This window comes from Epinephelus fuscoguttatus, linkage group LG8 (genome assembly GCF_011397635.1).
Source record: "Epinephelus fuscoguttatus linkage group LG8, E.fuscoguttatus.final_Chr_v1".
Taxonomy (NCBI): domain Eukaryota; kingdom Metazoa; phylum Chordata; class Actinopteri; order Perciformes; family Serranidae; genus Epinephelus; species Epinephelus fuscoguttatus.
Window position 1 is genome coordinate 33,989,687 of NC_064759.1, and position 22,665 is coordinate 34,012,351.

General features: G+C 41.2%; 1 protein-coding gene across 1 annotated transcript in view; it reads left to right on the forward strand.

The window, feature by feature from the left end:
- Positions 1-705: 705 nt before the first annotated feature.
- bckdhb (branched chain keto acid dehydrogenase E1 subunit beta) overlaps positions 706-22,665 on the forward strand; it is a 71,927-nt gene continuing 49,967 nt past the window's right edge. The window contains exons 1-6 of the mRNA XM_049584360.1: positions 706-938; positions 2,332-2,409; positions 7,142-7,210; positions 12,296-12,429; positions 18,394-18,549; positions 21,197-21,305. Coding sequence (XP_049440317.1) covers positions 743-938; positions 2,332-2,409; positions 7,142-7,210; positions 12,296-12,429; positions 18,394-18,549; positions 21,197-21,305 — 742 coding nt within the window. The 5' untranslated portion in view covers positions 706-742. The remainder of the gene's footprint in view (positions 939-2,331; positions 2,410-7,141; positions 7,211-12,295; positions 12,430-18,393; positions 18,550-21,196; positions 21,306-22,665) is intronic.

Here is a 22,665-nt window from a genome sequence, read left to right on the forward strand (position 1 = left end):
ACGTGCATCAAAATCCAAACGGTGGCTAACTTGCTTGGGTTTCTGGTCACATCACAGGGCTTAAGCACTTATATATATATGTGACGTTAACGTGCACTGTCGAGCTGATGCAGACAACGTAAACCCAAGACTTTGCAGAGACTGCTTCTTGTCAGTAATTTGAATATGGCACAGGAGTACAGCGTGTGGCATGACCACTTTAGGTCGCATCCAAAATCTCTACCACGCACACCGCCCTCCCTTTGGACCAATCACAACCTCTATGTGCTCCTGAGGTTGGCATAGAGGAGCAGAAACAAGAGGTCCCACTCTGCCACTGTTCCTGGCAACTACAGAAAGCCGGCGTCCCCTTCCCTAAGTAAACTTGCCTCGGTTTCGCTTTCTCGACTATCTCTCTACAGCTTTTCCCATAATATTCTAAGCTAAACGAATATCTGTTGAAATAACTCTTAAATCTGTGATACAAAGACATGTTACCAAGTGTACTGTTCGTAAGCCTGTGGGCTAGTATTATTAAATTCTACCATGATAATGATTTAACTTCACCCGGTGCTAAAATGAATTTATTCTGATAGCAAACCCCAGTATAAACTGTCAAGTTAAAAAAAGACTGATAAATGGAGCGGGATTTCGGCTAGATAACAATCCAGTTTCCTCCACTGAGAGATGATGTTCCTTCATTAATAGACGATCTTCACACGTTGATTCATTTTGCCCTTCCTGTTCAGGCATAATAACAGTCATGGCGGCCGCTGCACGGTTCTTCATCAGAGGTGCACACTCGAAACTTTCCATCTCCGGTGTTGGCACCGGGGCTCACAGCTCGTTTGGGGCCATTCTGCTCAAATTGTCTCCGAGCTCTAACTCCCGTACAAAGACACAACGAAGACATGCCTCGCACTTTACCTTCCAGCCTGACCCCGTCCCAACACAATATGGTGAGTGGCTCGCGCGCCGGCTAACGTTAGCAACATCAACAGGACAGATACGCATATCTGTAGCTCTGGAAGTTTCAACAGTTAAGCTGTTAAAAAGTAACGTCACTTAACAGCACTGTGGACAGTGTCTAGTTGGGATATATGGGTTGTATTTACGATATCTATTCAGTTGTCAAAACTGGATAGTCATTTAACCACGGTGCACCTTCAACGCTTCGCACCTGACTGTTTAAAGGTCTCCAGTAGACATTCTTCAGATGTATATCTTAATTATACTGTGCTTGTAATAACTATAACTTGTGTCTAATGTGGTTTTTGTTTAACTACTCCTTCTCCCTCATCATTCCTCCTTCTCACTCATCATTCATCATCATTGAGAAAACAGATTCATGAATATGCAAAATACTGTTTATCTAAAAAAAACAGAAACTATCAAACATAATAAGTTTCCTACTTCACTGATAAACAAGTGTGGTGTGGACAATTTAAACTTCCAGTGCACATTCACTGAGGAAAGATTTAAGTTGGATATTGGACCATTGGTTTCAAAACTAGTTGTGATGTCAATAAATCTTGTTGTTTAACCGAGTGTTAAACTGAGATTTAAGGTGAGAACAGAGAAACCTTCCCCCTTTAGCAGATGAGTGTGAAAACCACCCTCGACAGCTAAACTCTCCACACACATCATTCTGCACAGTGAAGATAAAAGTAAAGTGACAACACACATTTTTGACAAGAGGGGCACTTTAAAAGTAACCATGTTTGTAACCATGTTACCCACTGCCCTTTGTATGGAGTAACTTTGGTCAACTATAGGTAATACAGAACTCAACTTTAACATGTTAATGCTGCCATTGTTAATAAGATGGACTACAAAACATTTTCAATTGCAGTAACTGAACAGATCATTAGGCTATAAGGAAAATTGCCAAACAGGTTTATCAACAATGTTTGCATATTATCCATTTGAAAGCACTGCATGGTGCATCTGGTTATTGTAGCATGACAGCACCAAAGAACTTTTGATATGACTGTATCACACAAGAGAGTGGTGATTATATGATCTGTCATACTCTGAGATAGTCCCCCAGCGCACATGAGCTCATCACTACAGTGAATACAACCAGGATGTTGGCACTCAAGAATGCACTTTAACTGGTTCCAGAAAAACAACCCAGTCCTGCGAAACCACAAGAATCATGTGTACATTTTCTTCAACAAAGAAGTGTGTGTCTTATTGATTGAAGGCTGTGAATCTGTGCCAAGGTTCCTTTTAATGTGGATTTCCTTTCCTGCAATAACTGGCGAGATCACTTACCGAATGTGTTCAGCGAATGCACAGTAATGAATTGTTGCTTATGACAAGTCCTTTTTAAAATGTTGGTTTTTTTAGGTCCTACCCAGAAGATGAACTTGTTCCAGTCGGTTACAAGTGCCTTGGACAACACTCTTGCCAGTGATCCAACAGCAGGTAGGATGCTAAGACAGGAAAGGGAACTTTATAGCTGTTATTAGATGGAAATGTGTGAAAATCTGCCATTTTACCTGGGTTATCTTTAAGTTTATGAAAGAAAGCACTGCCTTTTAAAGGGCCAGTGTGTAATATTTGGCATGGTTTATTGACAAATCTGAATCTGAATCTGAATATTCTACCCATGAATATGTTTATACAAGTGTATAATCGCTATAAAATAAAATTCGTTTGGTTTTCGTAGCCTTATAATTATGCTTATCTATCTATCTATCTATCTATCTATATATATATACAGTACAGGCCAAAAGTTTGGACACACCTTCTCATTCAATGCGTTTTCTTTATTTTCATGACTATTTACATTGTAGATTCTCACTGAAGGCATCAAAACTATGAATGAACACATGTGGAGTTATGTACTTAACAAAAAAGGTGAAATAACTGAAAACATGTTTTATATTCTAGTTTCTTCAAAATAGCCACCCTTTGCTCTGATTACTGCTTTGCACACTCTTGGCATTCTCTCCATGAGCTTCAAGAGGTAGTCACCTGAAATGGTTTCCACTTCACAGGTGTGCCTTATCAGGGTTAATTAGTGGAATTTCTTGCTTTATCAATGGGGTTGGGACCATCAGTTGTGTTGTGCAGAAGTCAGGTTAATACACAGCCGACAGCCCTATTGGACAACTGTTAAAATTCATATTATGGCAAGAACCAATCAGCTAACTAAAGAAAAAGCAGTGGCCATCATTACTTTAAGAAATGAAGGTCAGTCAGTCGGAAAAATTGCAAAAACTTTAAATGTGTCCCCAAGTAGAGTCGCAAAACCATCAAGCGCTACAGAAACTGGCACACATGAGGACCGACCAGGAAAGGAAGACCAGAGTCACCTCTGCTTCTGAGGATAAGGTCATCCGAGTCACCAGCCTCAGAAATCGCAAGTTAACAGCAGCTCAGATCAGAGACCAGATGAATGCCACACAGTTCTAGCAGCAGACCCATCTCTAGAACAACTGTTAAGAGGAGACTGCGAATCAGGCCTTCATGGTCAAATAGCTGCTAGGAAACCACTGCTAAGGAGAGGCAACAAGCAGAAGAGATTTGTTTGGGCCAAGAAACACAAGGAATGGACATTAGACCAGTGGAAATCTGTGCTTTGGTCTGATGAGTCCAAATTTGAGATCTTTGGTTCCAACCGCCGAGTCTTTGTGAGACGCAGAAAAGGTGACCGGATGGATTCCACATGCCTGGTTCCCACTGTGAAGCATGGAGGAGGAGGTGTGATGGTGTGGGGGTGTTTTGCTGGTGACACTGTTGGGGATTTATTCAAAATTGAAGGCACACTGAACCAGCATGGCTACCACAGCATCCTGCAGCGACATGCCATCCCATCCGGTTTGCGTTTAGTTGGGCGATCATTTATTTTTCAACAGGACAATGACCCCAAACACACCTCCAGGCTGTGTAAGGGCTATTTGACCAAGAAGGAGAGTGATGGAGTGCTGCGGCAGATGACCTGGCCTCCACGGTCACCGGACCTGAACCCAATCGAGATGGTTTGGGGTGAGCTGGACCGCAGAGTGAAGGCAAAGGGGCCAACAAGTGCTAAACACCTCTGGGAACTCCTTCAAGACTGTTGGAAAACCATTTCAGGTGACTACCTCTTGAAGCTCATGGAGAGAATGCCAAGAGTGTGCAAAGCAGTAATCAGAGCAAAGGGTGGCTATTTTGAAGAAACTAGAATATAAAACATGTTTTCAGTTATTTCAACTTTTTTTGTTAAGTACATAACTCCACATGTGTTCATTCATAGTTTTGATGCCTTCAGTGAGAATCTACAATGTAAATAGTCATGAAAATAAAGAAAACGCATTGAATGAGAAGGTGTGTCCAAACTTTTGGCCTGTACTGTATATATATATAGCAAGGGCCTTGCTTTAGAGAGGTCGCCATCTTGCGCCGCCAGCCAGCCAGAGAACGTGTTTTGCGTGTGTAACTGAACCAACGAAGACAGCGGAAGGAAGGAAGAAGGAGGAGGAAACAGCAGAGAGTGTTAGTAGTTCGTTGACAGAGAGTAGTGAAAAGTTTTTTTAGTTATAAAGTTTGGGAATGGACCACACTTACCACGCAACAGGAGAGAATGAACCCGAACCATCATCTGCGAGGAAAAGAAGACGCAACTTCACTCCTCGTGATGCACTCTCTGTGGTGCTTTTCCTCCTGGTGATATATCTCCCCAGCGATGGTAGCAGTAGCACCGAATCCCATTCTGTGCATTCAGCCTCTCTTCTCGCCCGCTCAGCATCAAACACATAGAGTTCCTCATCTGTATGCTCCGGCTCAAACAGGTATGGCTCTGGGTCTGTGTCCGCTACAAGAAACTCTTCAAAATTGCGTTCAAAGTCATCCATTGCAGCTGCTATAGTCCGGAGATATCGCTAGGCTAAATAAACAGCTGAGCTCTGTTTACCGGCTACGCTGTCAGTCAGTGTGCGGGCTGGAGATTGGTGGAGCAGAGAGGGGAGGGGGTTCCCACTCAGCACTCAGCTCTCCTGCTCGTGAGGGATTCATTACAATATGGTAACATGGTTTAGATTTCTAAATAAACATTCACCTCGTCGCTAGATAGACCTACTCCTGAAAAACTCATGCCTGCGCAAGGCTTTTTGTCCCTACGAGGCCACGGTCATTTACCTGACGGGAGGGGTGAGCGAGTGAGCCCTGCAATCTAGAATTTGACCACTGATGTCACTGTTTTCAACCCATTTTACACACTGGCCCTTTAAATCATTTTCATAGCCTTGTGAGACTAAATGGGAGTCATGCAAAATGTTGGACTACAATAGGATGCTTTACACTTGAAGTATTTACAGGTCAGATAAATCTAACAAAATATGCACCTTTTAAAGATTTGATTGTCTCATTAAAAGATTCAGTGTCACCACTGGATGACTGTGTGTCCAGGAACATCATGATGTAGAAATGGAAATCTTGTGTAAGTTACACATGCTCTTCTTTGTCAGTGTGTTACTGCATTTTAACAGATTTTTAGGACCTCTAAAAGAAGATGGACTTATGGTACAATTAGTGCAGTAGAATTAAGTGTAGGCAGTTGTGGTAAAGTGCTTTTTTAGCAAGTGTTCAAGTCTTGTGTTGCATCCTTAAGCCTAGTTCAGACCAAAAGTGTATCATCTCTATGCAATAACTCTCTGTACTTCCGTTTTGATTTCCAGCTTTTCAGGCTTATTTTGTAGCTGAATATGATGTATTAAAATATGAATGAGGACGGTGATAGTGAGACACTGGCCACAGTTGAATTTGTAGTAGTGATAAAACGGTGAAAACCATAAACAAAACGAGCATCAGATGGACTGCATTCATAGTAAATACTCCAAAATTATATTAATAACCACCAACAATTAATCATTTCATGATAATGAGTGTGTGTGAGGGGGCATAAGCACATACAGCAAGCAGCAGCGACTCGCTGTCCAACACCTGCACACAGTAAGGACAGAAACAGGGGGCTCGGCGGGGATGGAGCACCTCCCGCTGCAAGCGAACACGCTGTCTGCAGTCATTTTGACTTGACCAGCGGACTTAACTACGAGCCGATTGGCTGTTAAAATAGGTGAAGTGCTTTATGTTCTAAAACCAGCCGCCAGGGATTTGACCAGCTGAGTTGCAGGTGACACAATCAGCTGGCTTGAATCAAGGCCGGTTCACACCACTGCAACTTTTCTCTGCAACATTCTAAAGCGATTTTGTCTCGTCGCAAATTGTTGGTCTGAACTAGGCTTTATAGAATTAATTACTCATGTTACTCAAAGTAATGTTCTGAGTTCCTTATAAAGGGTAGAAATGTTGCACGATTAGGTGTCTAAAGGCCAGTTCACATCAAAGATTCCAAACGCAATGAAACGCTTTCAGCACATTGCAGAGAAAAGTTGCAGTGGTCTGAATGACTCAGTTGCATATCTGCTCAGGTTGGCTTGTTGCAAGGGATTCAGCCTGTTCAATCATGGACAATGCGTCTCAGACCGTCTCGAACCTTGTAACCAATCAGTGGCAAGCTGGTGCTTTTTTTTTGTTTGTTTTGTACAGCTGGGTACTAGGGCTGCAACGATTGGTCGACTAATCGATGACTAATCAATTATTAAAATAATTGGTGACTATTTTAGCATTGTTCATATAAAAGTACCCCAAAATACTCTTATTGCAGCTTCTTACGTTCAAATATTGGCAGCTTTACACACTGTCCCATGACATTGAACTAAAACCCTTTGGTGTGAGTACGAAACAAGACATTAGATGACATAATTTTGACATTTTTGTCATGACATTTTTCAACATTTTAACACATTTTTCGATAAAATGATTAGTCGACTAATCGAAGAAATAATCGACAGATTAGTCGACAATGAAAATAATCATTAGTTGCAGCCCTACTGGGTACCCACGTGTGCTGTGCACAAGGGCGCACGCTGTGGCTGTTGCACACACTAGTAGTAGCTGTCACGTTCACATTTCAAAGACCATTTTCGAAGATGTTAAGGTATCTAACATCTTTTTTTTTTTTTAATCTTTTTTTTTCCCATCTCATGTTATATGACTTTTTAAAATTTGTGCCTTAATATCCCTGCTTATCCTGTTCTTCCATGCCGATGATCACAATCTTGAAAAAATGTGCTGTTTTATCACTGATTGTATTTTGTGTTTTTATCTGCAGTCATCTTTGGGGAAGATGTTGCCTTTGGTGGAGTATTCCGATGCACAGTGGGTCTGAGAGACAAATATGGTAAGATGTTTCATTCCCCTGCGATTCTCCCTATTCGCAAGTCTTCACTGTTGAGTGTGCTAAAAAAAAGAAATGCTGTCAGCGACCTGTCCTTCCACCTGCTTTACATGATTTTGCCACTAAGTGGCAGCAGAGGACTGTGAACGATCTCACCACCTCCTCTCTGCAAGGTCATATTACTGTTCACTGTTCACCTCGAGGACCAGAAGGATCCGTTTGCACTTATTTGTCCTTTGTAGCAGGGTAGCCTTACAAACTTGATACAGTGAGCTGATACAGGGCTCAATGCTGTAAGTTTGTTTTGGAAGTTACTTTGCTTAAATTTAATATTTGTACATTCAGAACTCATCAGGCTGATAGTGTAGCCACAGTAACACCACGCGGACAGACTTCTTGACACATCATGGCAAGAAAAGCACAGGTGTAATGAATAATGTAAAGAGAGGCAGCATCAGGTGTTCTTATTTCAGGGTCCTGTTGTGGTTGTGGACAAACAAGTGTGTCTCACTGGGACACTCTTATGTAGATGTTAATGTCATTAGTTACATGTGATAAAGGCCTTCAGCTCTTTTTGTGATGTTTATGTTTTCTTTTGGTCTCTGAGAATATGCCGGAGATGATGTTAAAATAGTATTTCAAGCACATTGCATAAGTCTCGTGAGGTGTTCCTTGTAATATGCCTCAAATATGTATATGACTGGAGTTTTCAAAATCAGCTCTGAATTAAATACAACACAGACTCTGTTTTCCATGGATTCATTCTTCACAGCATTCCAGGCAGATATGAGCTTATTACAGAAATATTAGCATTGGCATGTGTCAGCTGACAAGCGGTCACACAATGCAGTGCAGAAATGCCTAAGATATGTTTGAGGTAATTTTACTGATTGGTCTTTTCCACAGCAGACATTGTGACTTGTCATAGTGGAAAAAGTACACTTGTTAATAATAACATGAAGGGACTGTGTCCACCAAAGTGTTCCTTCTTAGGTGAGCCTGGGTAAAAGAGCTTGAGTGTGCTTTAGAGGGACAGCGTATGTTTTGGTTGCATCTGGTTGCTATGATCTGATGCTAAAAGGAATGCAGAAGCTCATTGGTTCGTTATATCTTCCTGACATTTTACTGAGGTATACAGTAGATGACCGTACTTTTGTAAAAACTAAGCTGCTAGTGATAGATGTCATCGCATTATGTAGCTATGTCATGGCTTAGGTGTTTCTAATATGCCTTCCTACTAGACTATAGTTGCAACACTGCACTACATCACCTCTACACAACATCTCCACATAAGTTAAATAGCAAGAGGAGCATCTGTTTTTGTGACAGTATTGAAAATCATACCTTCTGTGATGAGTGTGTGTGTGTGCGTGCGTGCGTGTGTGCTTGTTTGTACAGCACAGAGGAGATGCTTGTCATGCTGTTGGCGTTACTGTGTATTGTTTAGCATATTGTAAATACACAGTGCTCCTATCACAAAAGATTTTTAAAAAATCGCTGGCCTCAGGAAAACGCTTTGGTGGACACAGCTTCTAAGAATGGTTCGTTCTACTCAAGTGTCCCACTAAGTTATGACAGTGTGACAACTAGCAAGCAGACACAATACGAGGACCGTGACACTTAGCAGCTAACTGGAATTCAGCCATCACTCATTTTATTATTTACACCCGTGCTCTTCCCACTGTATCGTGTCAAAATGACTTTGGGTGATGTTTAAAGTTTGAACCCACAGGGAGCACTGCATCTGCAGGTCATTACATTAGTAATGTACATTTCCTCCAGTTATTAATCAACAAGGGTTTGCCCTTCAAAAGAAACTGGCAGTTCCAGTTTGACTCCGCAGTTCACAGTCAGACAATAAACATAAATCTCTATGGGGACAGAGATGACCAAAGACATGGCAATAGCATTGAGCTGTTTTCTATAAAAGGCGATGTGGATGCCCAGGATTGATGCTGAGGAGAAGAAAAGTTAGTGGTTGTAACCAGTTCCTCCTGGGTTTATTGAAAAATGTTCAACATTGTGATCAAATTGATTTTTTAAATGTAGTAAATCTGGGAACAACCCACTTACAAGTTCTGTTTTCCCCCTCCAAAAAGCACAAGGCCGTCCAATGTGTCGTCAGCTAAATTCAGATCCAAACTGGCACAGCAGCTGTTCAGTGACAGCGCTTGATTGTTTTTCTTCTTTATAATGGTACAGAAGTAGTGTAAAATAATTAGATGCCAGTTGCCTTTTCTTTTTTTTTTAGTTTATTTTCATCATTGTATATGTGTTTTTTTGAACAGCAAAGGAGTCAAATCCACCCACAGTAGCTGCCTTTTGTTTTCATTGACGTCAGAAGTGTTGACCTTTTGGAGAGGGATCATTATTTTCCATCTCATCCTTGTGTACAGTGACGAGCGCAAAGCTGTTTTTATCCATCTCACTCCTGAAAGGGATGGTGCGCACCTCTGCCACCCACAGCCATTATACAGAACAGAGGTTAATGCAGGGTGGACACTGTACGAATGGCTTTTTACGAGGCGGATGCATTCACCTCGATGAGGCATCTCTCCCGCCGCTGGCTACCGCTGAGGGCTGTTTCCCTGAAAACAACAGCACACATTGACCCTATGCTCTGACTAGCTCTCCCTCTCACTGATGTGTGTCTGTGTGTCGCCTTTTTTCACTGAAAGCAGCGTCGGTGCCAGACAGCACACGCTATAAAAGTTACCCAAACATGCTGTCTATTTGAATACACATTCTAGAATCGTGTGAACTACTGAGGCATAAACGTCAACGCAACAACGCATTTGATGGTAGCACATTTTGTTATTGTTGCGTCTTTTGGTTGTATTTTTCTTGTCATTAACTGTCTTCTATTCATTGCTTTGATGACACACACACACACACACACACACACACACACACACACACACTACATACTGTCACTTTCACATGAAGCTGCATATTTGAGGTTGGCTCCAGTCTGAGTGGCAAGGCACAAAAGTTTGATCGCTTAATTGTTCATTCCTCTCAGGGTTTGTGGTGCTGTGGTCACTAATTGAACTTTGCGAAGGAGCAGGGCACATAAGGGCAGAGTTGCACTGCTGAGAAGCACACACATCCCAACTAAACAAAAAAAGACTGGATTGGCAAATACACAAAGATGAGAGCAAAAATAACACTCTCGACCCAAATTTAGAGTCCCACTCTTGCGGCTCCTTTTCAGATTATAGGGTGGAGAATGGAATTTTTTTTATTTTTTTTACTCTGTGGATGTTGTGTGTATGTGCATCACAGGCCTGGTTAGCTACAGCTGAGGAGGAGTCATCAGCTTGTCACTTCATTTATTTTAGGACTGCATGGCATTTTAAGAGAGTGTTCTTTGCAATCTCATCACCTAAGTGGGTGGCGTGTGCTTTGCTCTGTTATCAGGAGAACCCTGCTATTCATTAGACACCCTCTACAATTGTGGTCAGTGTGCCCAAATAAATAATTAAACACAATGGGCTGTTCAGTGATCCGAGCCGAGATATTAACAGCCACACCTTAAACCATAAATCTGTGTGAAATTTTCTCTCTGAGAAGGTTGATACATCAGTAAGCACCCCCACCCAGTAGCCCCAGGTTGCCTTCCACTGCTAGTACTTCAGCTCACATGCAGTAGATCCCTGAGGTGTTGAGGAACATTTCCTGCATGCGGTCATATGTTAATAGGAACAGGGATCGATGTTCAAGTACCACTTCAGAGGAAATGCTGGTATGACTGTGTTGTCAATAAAAGCAATAATATTTCAGGGACAAGCACATGAAGGTTTACTTCCATCTGACAAAAGACACTTTCACATGGAGCGAGTGAACCAGTCACAAGACTCCATTGATGACATATTTGAATCTGTGTATTTCTGATGAAAGTAGATTATAAAAACATTACTTGTCCACCAAAATTGTTGACCATGTAACAAATTACAAGAACTTTGGCACTAGACAAAAACAGCTTCTTGTCTGCCATGTTCCTGAAAAAAAAACCATGATGTCCTCTGCTGTGTACACATATGTCCAGTGTTGCCCCAAGGAGGTTAAAAAGATAAGTCACTGCGTCATATCAATGAGGTACCACACATGCACAATGAAATCTGGTCTGCACTTGCTGAAAGGCTCAATATGTGGCCCACCATAATAGAACATGGGTACGGTTGATTTGTTTTACCAAGGCCTCAGCAGTTGGGCAGTGAACACAGCATAGCTCTCCATCAGTTCTATTTTCCTCAGCAGCAGTATCTGACTGGCAAGGTGGATGATTGATCTGTCAAACCGTTCAGAGCTGATCTGATTGGAGAGAAGCAGCTTCTGCAAGTGAAGGCAAATTTTTAGACTGAGCAGAAGTTTCATTCACTTTCAGTGTGCCTAACATTCTGCTACTTTGTCTCTGCCCCGAGTGTGCTCTGCACTCCGACACTGTGGTGCTGTAAATAACCAAATGTATATCCAATAGTGCTCATAATGAATGGTCCAGCTCCAAAAATAGAAAGTTTGTTTGTGGCAGCAGATGTTTTAATTGTGGTGGGCTGCCACAAATAAATGAATGTGTGGGAACCCCTGCTCCCATGGGGTCAAAGACTGTGTCCCAGCCTTCAGCAAACAGCCTTGCCCAGTCGTGTAGTTGTAGTTCATTAGGTGGGTGTACTAAAAGTAGATGGGTAGGTTACAAAGGAGGAAGTAGATATACTTTCCTATATATTCCAAGGTGGATATACTGTAAACGATCAGGAAAATAGGTGGCTATAACCTGAATACCTGCGTATACTCTCCACGACACCACTGGCCTTGGCCCAACTTCTTCCCCTTCTGTTGAGTTTAATAGCAGTTGGCATCCACAAGTGTTGCATTAACACCATCTGCTGGACGGTCCCCTGCCTCATCTATTTCAGCACTGCCATGGCATGTGTGAAAAGTTGCAAGATGGAAGTGTTCCTGAATGGAGTGTGAGTTTGACATGTAAAAATCACTAGCAGTGTCTGAAAGGTTATCCCAGTAATTTACCTGAACTATGTGCAAAGAGGCTTAGTCTTATACTCAGTCTTATATGCTGTCTTCCTCCAGGTAAGGACAGAGTCTTCAACACTCCCCTTTGTGAACAGGGGATTGTGGGATTTGGTATTGGTGTAGCCGTTGCTGGTGCCACAGCCATTGCTGAGATCCAGTTTGCTGACTACATCTACCCTGCTTTTGACCAGGTAAGAAGGGCTGCAACTAATAATTACTCTCATTATCATTTTTTTCCTCTTGAGTACTCCTTTTTTAACCATAAAATGTTATGTAAAAATGCAAAAAGTGCCTGTTATAATTTCTTAGAGCCCAAGGTGATGTCTTCACATGTCATGATTTGTCTCACTTTACTGTCGCGTATGAGACAGAAAATTCTTAACATTCAAACTTAACATTTTGGAATCTGTGGTCCAGAAGGAACCTCCTTCTCAGCAGTGGATCACATTCACTGGCACTTTGCAGGTGTTTGGTTAAAGGGATGGGTTAGAATGTGGGGAAAGTACACTGACGTAACTTCTAAAACCTGCCTTTTGCATCAAAACCCCTTCTTTTCAATGTCAGAAAAACCAGGACCCACAGACATCATACAGTTATTGGTGGAATCAGCACATTCATTCCAGTGATAACTGTTTTTCTGATAGTTCAAGGAAGAAATTTGATATAAAGGAGCACCTAATAACTTCAGATCATACCTCACATTCATCAAATTTAGTCATTTTCTTCTGTATCAAAAAGGAGTCTCAAATGAAATCCTTGGCTTTCTCGCCGACTCCATGGCAACATCGTATATCCTCTCTGCATCAGCCAAAGCACGTTGAGAACTATATTGGCAAAAATCAAAAGATATTAATCACAAATGGAAGTAGAGGGAGAGATAAAATAACACGTGGAAAAAAACACTATAAATACATGTTACGGCAGCACTAGAGCTGAGAATATCACATCCCCCTGGTTTTTAGATATAGCACCACTCACATGCTAAATGATATCGGAGTGGGCTAAGTATTCCTGGAAATAACAGTGCATGGCTGAGTGCCTACAGACCAGAGTAAAAGCAGCCTTTTAAAGGTTAAAAACAGTAAACAGAAAAATACTGTGGTTGATGTCTCTAATGGCAAAGTTTGATTTGTGTGTGAATTATAGTTTGAAATCACTATGCTACATATTTCTATGCTGCAGAAATGTAGAGCATAGAGCTACATCAACATCAAGGTGTAAGTCAGCAAAACTATAAGTAGAGGAGACACCATCAAATGTCAGATTGCTGCCTGGACCTGGTGCAAGTTACGGTTCTATTCTGAACTGTGACCAGTTTCTAATAAATTAATGACAATTAATAAGGCAATAGTTTCACTCAGTTGAGCCAATCAAATCCATTGTTTATTACTTAACAGTGTAAGCAACTGACCCGCTGCTGTCTGGCTACAGACTGTGTATAAGACTGTCCCGGCTCTAATCAACAGAAAATGACGCACCTTGACTGTCATACTTTTCATCCCTCTGCGCTGGCAATAGCTGTAACAGGAGGCATTATGTTTTCGGATTGTCTGTATGTATGTCCATCCCGTTCTCGTGAACACCATATCTCAAGAACACAATACCTTGAGGGAATTTCTTCAGTTTGGCACAAACGTCCCGAGGACTCACCAATGAACTGATTAGATTTTAGTTGTTATAGGTCAAAGGTCCAGGACACTGTGACCTTGTCTGTCTCATTCTTGTGAATGTGATATCTCAAGAATACCTTTTGGGAATTTCTTCAAAGTTGACACAGATGTCCACTTGGACTGAAAAATAAACTGATTCAGATTTGGTGGTCAAAGGTCAAAGTCACTGTGACCTCATAAAACATGTTTTGGCCATAACACTAGAATTCATACGCTAACTGTCAACAAACTTCACACAAATGTCTACTACAATATAATGATGAAGTGATGACGTGATATCCAATAGGTCAAATGTGTACTTCACTGTGACATCTAGGGATGGGCAGCACAAGCAAAAACAGTATTTGAAAATCATGGCAACAATTCAACAATTTTTCGAATAATCACCCCCCCCCCCCCAGAGCCACGCACACAGAGATCCATTCATCTACGTACGCGGAACGGACTCCGCGGAGGTCCACGCGGACTCAAAGCGGACGTCTGCAAGCCCTGTGCGCGCACAATGGTGACTGTTTGGTATGTATTTTTCACATCGCAGGGATTTTTCACGGACATTTTTACAGGAAACTACAACGCAGAAGTGCGCTCGACTATGAAAGCCCGAATGACTGCGGACATTCCTCGTGGAGTAGTAGTCTCTGCATGTTTCTCCTGTTTGTAGAAGAAAATCAAACTAGCTGGTAGCCCATCTCACACCGCTGTAGCAATCCTAGACTGCCCTCGTGCGGTTAGGAGCTGAAGTGCATGTCAAATAAAAGGGCGGAAATAAGACGGCGAATAGTAATAGTTGCATTAAAAAATCGATTTTTCAAAAATAAAATGACTATTCGAAATTCGAAAATCGTGACCCATCCCTAGTGACATCATAATATTTTGCATAAACCTCTTTTCTGGCCATTATTCAACATCATCTCTCAGGGACAGACGGAGATGTAAACTGTAAGAAAAACTTGGTGTGCAGAGGCATACAACTGCAGGGCGATATTTGTAGTTCTTTTTACTGGACTTTTTTGGAGTATGCATACAACTGGCACACACTACTTCGTAACGTTGCACCCTGAACTTTGACCCTTTTGCTCATCTATCTGGCAGAGTCATGGGTGCAGAACTTTAAGGGGCCAGTGTGTAATATTTGGCATGGTTTATTGTCAATCTGAATCTGAATATTCTACCCATTAATATGTTTATACAAGTGTATAATCGCTATAAAATAAAATTTGTTTGGTTTTCATAGCATTATAATTATGCTTTTATATATATATATATATATATATATATATATATATATATATATATATACACACAGTACAGGCCAAAAGTTTGGACACACCTTCTCATTCAATGCTTTTTCTTTATTTTCATGACTATTTACATTGTAGATTCTCACTGAAGGCATCAAAACTATGAATGAACACATGTGGAGTTATGTACTTAACAAAAAAAGGTGAAATAACTGAAAACGTGTTTTATATTCTAGTTTCTTCAAAATAGCCACCCTTTGCTCTGATTACTGCTTTGCACACTCTTGGCATTCTCTCAATGAGCTTCAAGAGTTAGTCACCTGAAATGGTTTCCACTTCACAGGTGTGCCTTATCAGGGTTAATTAGTGGAATTTCTTGCTTTATCAATGGGGTTGGGACCATCAGTTGTGTTGTGCAGAAGTCAGGTTAATACACAGCCGACAGCCCTATTGGACAACTGTTAAAATTCATATTATGGCAAGAACCAATCAGCTAACTAAAGAAAAATGAGTGGCCATCATTACTTTAAGAAATGAAGGTCAGTCAGTCCGGAAAATTGCAACAACTTTAAATGTGTCCCCAAGTGGAGTCGCAAAAACCATCAAGCGCTACAACGAAACTGGCACACATGAGGACCGACCCAGGAAAGGAAGACCAAGAGTCACCTCTGCTTCTGAGGATAAGTTCATCCGAGTCACCAGCCTCAGAAATCCCAAGTTAACAGCAGCTCAGATCAGAGACCAGATGAATGCCACACAGAGTTCTAGCAGCAGACCCATCTCTAGAACAACTGTTAAGAGGAGACTGCGCGAATCAGGCCTTCATGGTCAAATAGCTGCTAGGAAACCACTGCTAAGGAGAGGCAACAAGCAGAAGAGATTTGTTTGGGCCAAGAAACACAAGGAATGGACATTAGACCAGTGGAAATCTGTGCTTTGGTCTGATGAGTCCAAATTTGAGATCTTTGGTTCCAACCGCCGTGTCTTTGTGAGACGCAGAAACGGATGGATTCCACATGCCTGGTTCCCACTGTGAAGCATGGAGGAGGAGGTGTGATGGTGTGGGGGTGTTTTGCTGGTGACACTGTTGGGGATTTATTCAAAATTGAAGGCACACTGAACCAGCATGGCTACCACAGCATCCTGCAGCGACATGCCATCCCATCCGGTTTGCGTTTAGTTGGACGATCATTTATTTTTCAACAGGACAATGACCCCAAACGCACCTCCAGGCTGTGTAAGGGCTATTTGACCAAGAAGGAGAGTGATGGAGTGCTGCGGCAGATGACCTGGCCTCCACAGTCACCGGACCTGAACCCAATCGAGATGGTTTGGGGTGAGCTGGACCGCAGAGTGAAGGCAAAGGGGCCAACAAGTGCTGAACACCTCTGGGAACTCCTTCAAGACTGTTGGAAAACCATTTCAGGTGACTACCTCTTGAAGCTCATGGAGAGAATGCCAAGAGTGTGCAAAGCAGTAATCAGAGCAAAGGGTGGCTATTTTGAAGAAACTAGAATATAAAACATGTTTTCAGTTATTTCACCTTTTTTTGTTAAGTACATAACTCCACATGTGTTCATTCATAGTTTTGATGCCTTCAGTGAGAATCTACAATGTAAATAGTCATGAAAATAAAGAAAACGCATTGAATGAGAAGGTGCGTCCAAACTTTTGGCCTGTACTGTGTACAGGCCAAAAGTGAGGGATTCATTGCAATATCGTAACATGGTTTAGATTTCTAAATAAACATTCGCCTCGTCACTAGATAGACCTACTCCTGAAAAACTTGTGCGCAAGGCTTTTTGTCCCTACGAGGCCACGGGAGGGGTGAGCGAGTGAGCCCTGCAATCTAGAATTTGACCACTGATGTCACTGTTTTCAACCCATTTTACACACTGGCCCTTTAAGCAAAAAGAAAAAGTCTGCAATTATTTGTGTTAAAGATAGCCATTTGTTATCCTTACAAGTGCCATACACTTTTGAGAGACATTAAGTATTGTTGATCATATGGAAATGTATGTTATTGGTTTTATTTGATAGACATAGGGGTAGGCTACAGGACACAATTTAGATGTTATGAGGTTCAGACCTTTGCCAGGAGGAAATTATAGGAACTGGTCTGGACCTGTTTATATTTTATTTGAATACCCATGCAGTTGAGAATATGGTTGTGCAATATGTATGTGGTTTGTATCCATGCGACTCTCCCAGTACTATGTATATGCGTAGGAGTGATGGGGCCTCGTAGCAAAAGATGCAAAATTCAGTACTTTCAGGAACGAATGGAAAAAAGTCTGTGTGCAAGCCTAGCAGCCACTAATGTCAGTGATTTTATTTATTCATCTGAATGGCCTTCTGTCTGGTTTGTATATTTTATTCCTTGTTGCGTGCAGGTGTTTGATAAACAGACCTCAAATTCTCTATTAATGCATATTCTTCAATCAAGCTCAGAGAATGTGTTCAACAAAGTGAGCCCTTTCCCATGTTGTCCTACTCTGAGTTTATTCTGAGGAAGAGTAATGTAGCATTAACAGGTTTCTGTTTTACTATGCATACATGGTGACACTTGTGTCATTGTGTTTATTCTCGCCCTCCACAAGATAAATGTGAGTCCCTGCTATGTCAAGGCAACATAAAACAGTAAAGGTAATAATGGTGCCCGTTTCTAAAAGGCTCCGGCTGCAGTGCAGAAAAACAGTGGTACAAATCTGGTGTCCTTGAGTGGGCTCCTTCTCTCTCCTTCTGTGCTCTCGCTTAAAATAATGCAGTCCAAACTGACCTTAGAGAGACATAAAAGCTGAATTAACAGCCCACCTGAGCTTCAGGGAGAAAAACTTGGGACACCTCTCTGGAGGAAGCCCAGTATCAGAAACTGTAGGAATCGGTAAAGGGAACCAGACACTTGAGGTGATCGTTAAAAATAAAATGAGGTTTTTTAAAGCTTTAAGAGGAATAACAGAGAGAATGGCTCGGCACATGAAGTCTTAGTCCAGTTTCCACTGGTGTGGTCTTTATTCATAAAAACAAAAGAAAGCATTCTATTTTCAAGTTATCACCTATCAAACCAGCATGCACTTCATTATACCCTCATAATGTTTCCAATACATCATTGTTATTATCTTTTTACAGACTGAGCTTTGTTGCTTTTGGTGTTGCAACAACCCAGGTATCCCATTAGGATCAGTAACATTTAATTTTCATATGTGCGGTTGTGTTAATCTGAATTATATTGATCTCTTTCCAGATAGTCAATGAAGCTGCCAAGTACCGCTACCGTTCTGGCAACTTGTTTGACTGTGGCAACCTCACCATTCGGGCTCCATGGGGATGTGTTGGCCACGGGTCACTTTACCACTCTCAAAGCCCCGAGGCCTTCTTCGCCCACTGCCCTGGCATTAAGGTCAGCCATATGAATTATTACAGACACTGACTTGTATTTCTTTCCATTTTATATTGCTTCTGTTTGTGCAATTTTCACAATGTCACATCTTGCCACAAAAACATATTCAAAAGTTCTCTAGCAGAACATCAAGGTGTATAGGGTGGTTTAATTGCATTGTTGCAATTGTTGTTGTTATGTTAATACTCAAAGTAAATCTAGAGAGAAAATACAGAGTGAGAGAAATAAGGACAAGACATACAAGTGATTTTTAGGGCCAGTGTTTCAACAAGTAAAGTAAATGAAAAATGAATGAAAGATGCTGAAAAAAACAAAATCCTGGTTTATCCCAGAAGCACTTGAGTATAGTCAGCATGCAAAAAGGAAAGCTGTTTCAACTGACTGAAAGATTTTATTCAGTCAAAGCTGAGGCTGACCCCTTAAATTTGATGAATTGTATATGTTACAAGGCCCCAAGTGTATTAAATAGCTTTTTTTATTCTCTGTAAATTCTCTTTACAAGTCTGTTGTTTAGACTCAACAACAGTGAAACTAGGGCCACTTAAAACATCTTATAGATACTTCACACCCCAAATGATCATTTGTGTATCAATTACTCACCCCGTCTTATGTTTAATTTGGGAAGAAAACTAGAATTTTCTGACATGTCATCATGGTGAATTAAAAATGCAAAAACTGAGAAAATTCTTGATGAAGCCTAGGAGTCCTGAAACAACAGTAAAACAATATCAGAATGCTTCAGAGAAAACAGCATAGACGCACAACTGGTCTGTTCATGAGACTGGTTGCACGGAAGGGTTTTAAATAGTTTTTAATGCATGTGTTTGGGAAGTACCGAGCATACAGTTGGATAAAAGAGACTTGGATTATAGTGCAAGTATGTGTGAGAGTTTGCCAACAGATGTTTTGATATAGCTTTGCTGTTGTTTAAAGTGGACCCCATTGATTTCAGTTCATCTCCTTCTTTGAGTACTGTGTTTACCATGGAGACATGTGGGATATCTGTTTTCATCCCAAGAATGCAACACAGGGTGAATAATTGATAGACAAAATGCCATATGAGGGGTGAAGTATTCCTTTAAATAAAATAGCACCAGCCAAAATCTAGAAGGATAACATGGTGGGGAAATTTTAGTCAGTGAGAACTGGAGTGCTGCTGGAGGAGATGAGATGATGAGAAGGTAAAGAGGGTTAGAAGGAAACCAAGGGTTAAATTACAATCCAGTCCTGCCTTACATTCACTCTGAAGATACGGTGCTCTTGCTCTGTATGAACAGAAAACCAACATTTCTGACTTTTGGGTGATGGTATCGTGGCGAAGGTAGTACAGCACTTTTCACTACAATTTCTTGTTAGCAATGACAACTCAACTATCCTCTTTCAAATATTGACACAGGGTGTTAATTGTTAGTAATTAAACATTTCAAGAATAACTTGGCAACTCCCACTGGAACTGAAAAGAAGCCCATCGCTTCCAGGTTCAGCTTTATGCACACTTTCTCTCACGCATTGGAGCAACATTTTGGAGTTGTTTGATTTCATCCAAAAGTGGCAGTACAGCTGTTTTCTACTCCAGCTCAACCAAGTAAAGAAACTTAAAGAAAACTGAAAGCAGTGTTGATTGTTGAGGCAAACAGCTTCTTTGTCAGTATGATACAACTTTAAAAAGATGCAGGGACTTGAATAAGAAACAGATAACTCTGGAACAGCTTTGTTGTGCACTATTGTAGTGGCACCTGGAGGAAATAACTGTCTGGTCATATACATTTAGTGGTATGTTAACTTCATGCTCACCTCTAAACACAACTGCAAGCTTTAGGCTTTTATAAAAGCAAGAGACAGCCCGGGTTTTTGAGTTTGTATATGTGAACAGACTGAGGAGAGAAACAGAAACTTCTCATAGAGATGTGATGCAGGATACAGTATTCCCTGATAGCATCACTGAAATGGAATCAACAGCATGTGTTCAAAGTAAACAAGTTAAAATGTCAGGCTATAACATCCCACCCTGCTTTTTCTAATGAGCATACATACTGTATATAATTATCATCAGTATCTCATACGCCACAGACAGTGGATGACTGTATGGTTTACAGCTACAGTTTATCCACGCTGAGTAACCATCACTGAGAGCAATAAACATGTTGTCTCCCAGCAAAGGTCAGGCTGATAAATGTTAATCTTTGTGCATACTATCAGCTCTGTGAGCTCCGCCTGAGAATCAGTCCCACCACACAGTCTGACAGGCTTTTTTTCAGCTTCAGCCCAGTGTTGCTCTGATACCCCAATACTGACCTAAATACCATTAAGAGATTTAACATCTGACACAATTGCAATGCCAGAGAGACGACACTTGATATTAAGAGTTTGTAATATTGTTTGTGTCTTAGTCTGCTCTGTATATTGAGCAGTTTTGTGTCAGAGTCCTAACAAACAGTTAGTTGGACTGAGTCCAGTTTAAGCCGCATTGGCCTGTCTGATGATTTTACGTTCTTCTTTTGGAGCCATTCTACTTTACACACTGTAAAATGTGAACACAAGTTCAAATATAAAAATCAAAGTTGGATATTTTTCAGACGTGGCAGTGAAGGTGAAATTGTCTTAGCATCATTACTGAGTCTAATAATGTGCATCATATGTTCCTCAGGTTGTAATACCTCGTAGTCCAGTGCAGGCCAAGGGGCTCCTCCTCTCCTGCATCGCTGACCAAAACCCCTGTATATTCTTTGAGCCCAAGATCTTGTACAGAGCAGCAGGTAAGCTCGACTGTGAATTGCATTGTTAGTTGTGTTCATTTGCCCCCCTGATGTTCAGCTTTGTGCCTGTGTCCCTCAATCTGTTTGCGTGGGCACCTTATTGAAAGCAAATGTCCTCCTGTTTAGGGGTGTGAGGCAAAGCAAACAAACAATGTGACTGACTGCAAACAATGTAAGTTAGTTCAGCAGGACCACAAGTGTGAAGCAGACCGTTTAAATGGGCTGTGACAGTGCCCAGCTGAATCCTCTCTCCCTCCTCTCCCTATTTTGAGGGAACGTCAGTGTTAACACCAGCATGGCTTTGGGCAGACTGCCGTGCAAAAGGTGTCCAGCAAAGTGGTAATAAACTCTTAACAGTTGTTGGCAGCTGTTGCAAAACAGTGCTGCCAAGGCTACATGATAATAATTTAATATACATGATTAGACAGAGTTGGAGGCTTGAAGATGATTGCTGAGCTCATTACAGTAATGAAAGGCAGAACCAGAACAGATTGGTACTACCAGCCTCAAAGCGAAACCTCTGATTTTCACAAGTTTTGTTTCCCACTTTGATAAGAGCCAGATGAGATTGTGAAATATTACAGCTGTCTGCTGTGATTGTTTCAATTATGGCACCAAGTAAGTGATCATTGTCCAAAACATTTCTTATGTTTCTGTGCGGTCTGATTTAAAAACCATTCCTCAGCACAAAGGGAGTGACTGTAATCATCACACCTCCCTCAATGTTTTTCGAGTTTTTATGCCTCCATGCTGGCAGCAGTCGCAGCCAGAGGTATTATGCTTCCCGGCTGTCCGTCCATCCGTCTGTCCTTCCCCCTCATGAATGTGATATCTCAGGAATGTCAGGAGGGAATTGCGTTACATCTGGCACAAATGCCCACTTGGACTCAACAATGACCCAATTAGATTTTGATGATCAGAGGTCCCTGTGACCTCACAAACATGTTTTTGACCATAATCCACAAATCCACATGCTAATTATGACAGTTTAACAAAAATGTCCAATAGGATAAAATGATAAAATGATGACATTTTATATCCAAAACATCAAAAGCCATCTTCACTTTGACATCATAGTGTTCTGCAAAAAGACTTTTCTGGACATTTTTCAACACTATTTCTCAGGAGGGGAGATTGTGATCATATTTGGTTTTGCTGATATTGAGCTTCAGGTGATTGTCGTTGCACCATATGACCAAGCTCTATCAGTCCTCCGTACACCTCTGCAAAAACAGGCGCTAAGTGAAGACAGCATGTTTGTCACTGGAAATTATTCAGTAGAATCATACATGTCAATACAATGATAGTTATAATTTCCATTTTGTCAAAAAATTTAGTTATTATTAAATTTCTTTAAAGT